General features: G+C 35.1%; 1 protein-coding gene across 1 annotated transcript; it reads left to right on the forward strand.

Annotated features, from left to right (window-relative positions):
- The first annotated feature begins 271 nt into the window (after positions 1 to 271).
- On the forward strand, positions 272 to 5,046 carry LOC143189861 (uncharacterized). The gene is made up of 4 exons (XM_076393869.1): positions 272 to 593; positions 654 to 772; positions 1,057 to 1,552; positions 1,655 to 5,046. The coding sequence occupies exons 1-4, from the start codon at positions 272 to 274 to the stop codon at positions 4,984 to 4,986; spliced, it is 4,269 nt and encodes a 1,422-aa protein (XP_076249984.1). The 3' UTR covers positions 4,987 to 5,046.
- The last annotated feature ends 968 nt before the right edge of the window (positions 5,047 to 6,014 follow it).

Consider the following 6,014-nt stretch of genomic DNA (forward strand, 5'->3'; position numbering starts at 1 on the left):
ATTGTTTTATTTATTTAAAATTTTTTATTTATTTAAAATTTAATTCAAATTTTAAATAAATAAAACAATTCGTACGGCTTAAAAGGATTTGAGTTCAAGTCATATCAAATTTAAAAAAAAAAGTTGTCTGTTACAGATGACTTTTGACAGATGACAGATGAATTGTCAACTGATACACGAAACAAATTCGTATATCGTGTTTTGTGCAGAGTGTTTAGTTAGTTAGTGTTTGTTTAGTTCGTGATTAGTGAAAAAATAATTTATATTTGATATGCCTCCTATAAGACGAAGCAATTTAGGTAGAAGAATCAGAAATGCTATAAACCAAGCTAATTACCGATATAATCGTATTGCAAAAGAACGTGACGACGGAAATGAACGTGAAAGAATTCGGATATCACAAACGCGTGAACCGCGAGCGCGACGTTCAACTAATAATCGCGCAAGTTTGAATCGAGCTGCTTTCAGTTACGATGTGTCAATTGACTACAGTAACTACCAATGTGTTGTTATTGGTTCTATGAACTTGGTTTGCTCACACTGTAAGGCATTAAAATACAAAAACGAAGCCAATGGATTGTGTTGCGCAAATGGTAAAGTGAAATTGATACCATTGGATCCACCACCAGAACCATTGTACTCATTGGTTTCAGGAATAGGAACAGATTCTATACACTTTTTGACACATATCCAACAATATAACAATTGCTTTCAAATGACTTCATTTGGGGCAACAAATGCAGTTCGGGAAAATTTTATGCCAACTTTCAAGGTATGTATTATAGCAGTTAATCATAATTATTTTAGCGAACAAAATTTTCTGTCACCAAAGTTAAGATGTGTTACTAATCTTCAATTTCTTAATCATTACGAAATATATCACTTAGTCATCATATTATATGGTGATTCAGTTTCAGTGACACTTTTATTATATTTTATAATTGATAGATATTAGTTAAAACTAAATATATACTTTTTAAGATCAAATATTATTTAAGTTTGATCACTGACAATCCATTAATTTATACCACACCATAATATTTTTTTTATTTACAGATACAAGGGCAAATATATCACAGAGCAGGTTCACTGTTACCAGTGTCAGATAGCGACAACAAATTCCTGCAAATTTATTTTATGGGCAATTCACCACAAGAAATTGATCTGCGTTGTGCACATAACAATTTAGTAAAAAGGTCTATTGTAGAACAATTACAAAATTTATTTCATCAACGCAATCAATTGATTATATTGTTTAAAACTGCCCTGGATCTGATGCCATCCGATAATCACAAAATTGTAATCAGAGCTGATAAAACACCTGCAGGTCAACATACAAGACGTTTTAATGCACCAACTATTGATGAAGTTGCTATCGTTGTAGTTGGAGAAAACTTGGAATCCCGTGATATTGTTTTACATCGTCGGAATGATCAATTACAACGTATAAAGGAAACACACCGCTCATATGATGCACTGCAATATCCCATTATATTTTGGCAAGGTGAAGATGGCTACGATTTCTCAATAAAAATGATAAATCCCATTACAGGTAACTAAAATATTAGTTTAGCTATGGCGATAATATCTCAGTCACTATATTATGTATTTTAATTTTATATTTGAATGTTATTAAAACAAAATCTGTTTACAGGTTCTGAAACCAACAAAAAAGTCAGTTCAATGAACTATTATTCATACCGCCTAATGATTCGGGAAAATGAAGATAATCACATATTGAAATGTCGCCGATTATATCACAAATATGTTGTTGACATGTATGTTAAAATTGAAACGGAGAGATTAACATTCATCAGGTTGAATCAAACCAAACTCCGATCTGAAGAGTATATTCACCTTCGAGATGCGATTAATACTGATGGAAATGCACAGAATGTCGGTCGGATGACTATTCTTCCAGCAACATACATCGGAAGCCCTCGGCATATGCACGAATATGCTCAAGATGCCATGTCGTATGTTCGTCATTATGGTACAGCAGATTTGTTCATCACATTTACATGCAATCCGCAATGGATAGAAATTAAGCAGGAGTTATTCCCTGGGCAATCATCCATTGATCGTCATGATATTACAGCCAGAGTCTTTAGACAAAAGTTGAAATCTTTAATGAATTTCATCGTAAAACATAATGTGTTTGGTGAGACACGCTGCTGGATGTATTCTGTGGAGTGGCAGAAACGAGGATTGCCACATGCACACATTTTGATTTGGTTGGTTGAAAAGATAAGGCCAAATGAAGTTGATGCAGTGATATCAGCTGAAATCCCTAATGTACAAGTAGATCCTGGATTGCATGAGGTAGTTATCAAAAACATGATACATGGTCCCTGTGGAACTCTTAATCAAAATTCACCGTGTATGATGGATGGTAAATGTTCAAAACGATATCCACGGACATTAATATCGGAAACAATTACTGGTAATGACGGTTATCCATTGTATCGTCGCAGATCGACAGCAGACAATGGAAAATCAACAATTGTCAAATTAAATCAACAAGATATTGAAATAGATAATCGTTGGATTGTTCCATATTCACCCATTTTATCAAAGACATTCAAAGCACACATCAACGTTGAATCTTGCCATTCAGTGAAATCGATTAAATACATTTGCAAATATGTAACCAAAGGGAGTGATATGGCTGTGATTGGAATTGGTGCAGAGAATTCTAATGATGAAGTTACCCAATACCAAATGGGCCGCTATGTTAGCAGTAATGAAGCAGTTTGGCGAATATTTTCTTTTCCTATTCATGAGAGACACCCTTCTGTTGTTCACTTAGCTGTACATTTAGAAAATGGACAAAGAGTGTATTTTACAGCACAGAACGCAGTACACAGAGCTGCTCAGCCACCATCTACTACATTAACCAGTTTTTTTGAGACATGCCAAAACGATGATTTCGCACAAACATTGCTATATTCTGAAATGCCAAAATATTATACCTGGAATCAATCCTCAAGGAGATTTATACGACGGAAACAAGGAAAACCAGTTCCAGGATATACAGATGTATATTCCACCGATGCGATTGGCCGGATTTATTCAGTACATCCAAGCAATGATGAATGTTTTTATTTACGACTGCTATTAGTCAATATACGTGGCCCAACATCATTCCAACAGTTACGAACTGTTGATGGTGAATTGTGTGGATCCTACAGAGAAGCCTGTCAACGTTTGCAATTGCTTGAAAATGACGCTCATTGGGATCAAACTCTCAATGATGCTGTAATATCATCACACGCTCATCAAATACGAACATTGTTTTCTATAATCATATCTACATGCTTCCCATCAAACCCAATTGATTTGTGGATGAAGTACAAAGATTATATGTGTGATGATATTTTGTATCAAATACGGAATAGAATGGGAAATCCAAATATACAAATCAGTGAAGAAATTTACAATGAAGCATTGATTTCAATTGAGGACATGTGCTTGATAATGTCAAACAAACTATTAATTCAATTAGGCCTGACCGCGCCCAATCGTCCAATGCATGACGCTTTTAACCAAGAGTTGCATCGAGAAAGACTGTATGATCTCAACGCTTTGAAAGAATTAATTCAAACAAATCTTCCACTGTTAAATGAACAACAGAAGTATGTATTTGAAACTCTTATGAAAGTAACAAATGATGAAACTGGAGGGATTTACTTCTTAGATGCACCTGGTGGTACAGGAAAAACTTTTTTGATTTCATTAATATTAGCAACAATTCGCTCACAAAATAAAATTGCACTTGCACTCGCTTCGTCGGGAATCGCAGCAACTTTGCTTGAAGGTGGTCGAACAGCCCATTCAGCACTAAAATTGCCATTAAATATGCAAAGCAATGAAACTCCAACCTGCAACGTTTCGAAGAACTCTGCAATGGCAAAGGTTTTGCAGCAATGTAAATTGATTGTTTGGGATGAATGCACGATGGCACATAAAAAATCTTTGGAGGCTTTAGACAGAACCTTAAAAGATCTACGTAGCAATAATAACCGATTTGGTGGTGCAATGCTTTTATTAGCAGGAGATTTTCGTCAAACATTGCCAGTGATTCCACGATCAACGCCAGCTGATGAACTCAATGCATGTCTAAAGTCCTCCAATTTGTGGAAACATGTCAAAGTACTTCATTTAAGCAAGAATATGCGTGTCGAGTTGCAAAATGACCAATCTGGAAACATATTCTCTAAACAACTCATTGACATTGGTAATGGCAAATTTCCTATAGACATGTTGACTGGCTGCATTAACTTTCCTCAAAGTTTTTGTCAGTTAACTCGATCAAAAGATGAACTTATTCAGAAGGTGTTTCCAGATGTTTCTCAAAATTACAGAAACCATGATTGGTTGAGCGAACGAGCTATACTGGCTGCAAAAAACATAGATGTAAATGAATTAAATTTCAAAATTCAAGAACAAATTACAGGCGAATTGAGGATATATAAATCAGTTGATTCGGCTACTAATCAAGATGATGTAGTCAACTATCCACCGGAATTTTTAAACTCGCTGGATTTGCCAGGATTGCCACCTCACAATCTTCAATTAAAGGTTGGATCGGTGGTTATAATGTTGCGAAATATCAACCAACCGCGTCTTTGCAACGGTACACGGTTAGCGATAAAAAAATTACTAAACAATGTGATAGAAGCAACTATACTCAAAGGAAAGTATAAAGGAGAAGATGTTCTCATACCGCGCATCCCAATGATTCCGACTGATGTGCCATTTGAGTTTAAACGACTACAGTTTCCAGTGCGGCTTGCTTTTGCTATGACTATAAACAAGTCCCAGGGGCAAACATTAAGTGTTTGTGGTATTAATCTAGAAAACCCATGTTTCTCACATGGTCAATTGTATGTTGCCTGTTCCCGTGTTGGAAAACCATCAGATTTGTTTATCTATGCGCCAGGTAATCAAACAAAGAACATCGTATACCACAAAGCACTACAATGATAATAATAATAATAATTATGATTCACATGATTAACAATAAAGCGATTACTTACTTTTCAATCCTTATATATGTTTTATTTAATTATTTTTTATTCACAACGCCCTATCACCAGGGTGATGGTTCTGTTCAGGAGAATTTTTTAAAATACGTAGGCACAAAAACTGCCACATTACAAATCTTTTTGACAGGACGAAGTCTGTCGGGTCAGCTAGTTTTCAATAAAATTTGTCACTATTTCTGCATGTTATAGTGGCGTATATTTATCCATAATAAAATTTGGACGCCTACACAACACATTGGATAAAGTGGAACTAAGGAAACGTCATATAACCAAGATGGCGCGCAATCTAAATGGTATAGGGACTTTTGCCCCACCTTATATTATTCTCATTTTCCATATAACAATATTTTGTTCTTATTAATGGCATTTTATTAATGACAAGAAATTTAGATTTTCTAACATAAGAGCCATTTTCATATTTAACTCAGGTATGTCTACGATAACTGATGTAAGTAACAACCAAAAGAGATAGTGTCTGTTCATCTTGGAGGACAATAAATTGCGGCTATTGTAACCTTGTATCTGCTTGATTTGCTGCCACCTGATTTTCTGCTGTACTGAGCGCGGGTTCTTGATGGTGGCAAATATTCTTTTTTATTATTATTGCACTTCATCCTCTTGCGGTGTTAGCTGGACGTATGGTATGATAAAATCTATATCCTCTAAATTTTATAAAGGCTTCTTTTGTTAAATGGGTTTCTGATATTAGGCAAATATCTAGTTTTTCAATCCTTTTTGTTGAATCTTGATTAACACACATTCCATACCACCCATAAGTGCCGTCAGTGGATAAGATGACAATGACTCCTCCTTCTGTTGCGATAATCGCAGATTCGAAACCCACAGCTCATGTATGTACCTTATATTTGTGATTGTAATAGAAAATATATCTAGTTGTAAAGTACCGACAAGGGTTGATATTTAAATATGACAAAAATCTCAGTTACGCCAGCAATTTGGCCAGGA

The sequence above is a fragment of the Rhynchophorus ferrugineus genome, unplaced genomic scaffold (assembly GCF_030347505.1).
Source record: "Rhynchophorus ferrugineus isolate W39M unplaced genomic scaffold, kcgeb_rfMv2 rfM1, whole genome shotgun sequence".
NCBI lineage: Eukaryota > Metazoa > Arthropoda > Insecta > Coleoptera > Curculionidae > Rhynchophorus > Rhynchophorus ferrugineus.

What these genes read in the sequence shown, in the direction of transcription:
- LOC143189861 (XM_076393869.1), top strand. Translation starts at nt 272, where the DNA reads ATGCCTCCTATAAGACGAAGCAATTTAGGTAGAAGAATCAGAAATGCT. An exon ending in TGGATTGTGTTGCGCAAATG is followed by an intron (nt 594 to 653) that starts GTAAAGTGAAAT and finishes CATTGGTTTCAG; the next exon opens with GAATAGGAACAGATTCTATA. An exon ending in AATGATAAATCCCATTACAG is followed by an intron (nt 1,553 to 1,654) that starts GTAACTAAAATA and finishes ATCTGTTTACAG; the next exon opens with GTTCTGAAACCAACAAAAAA.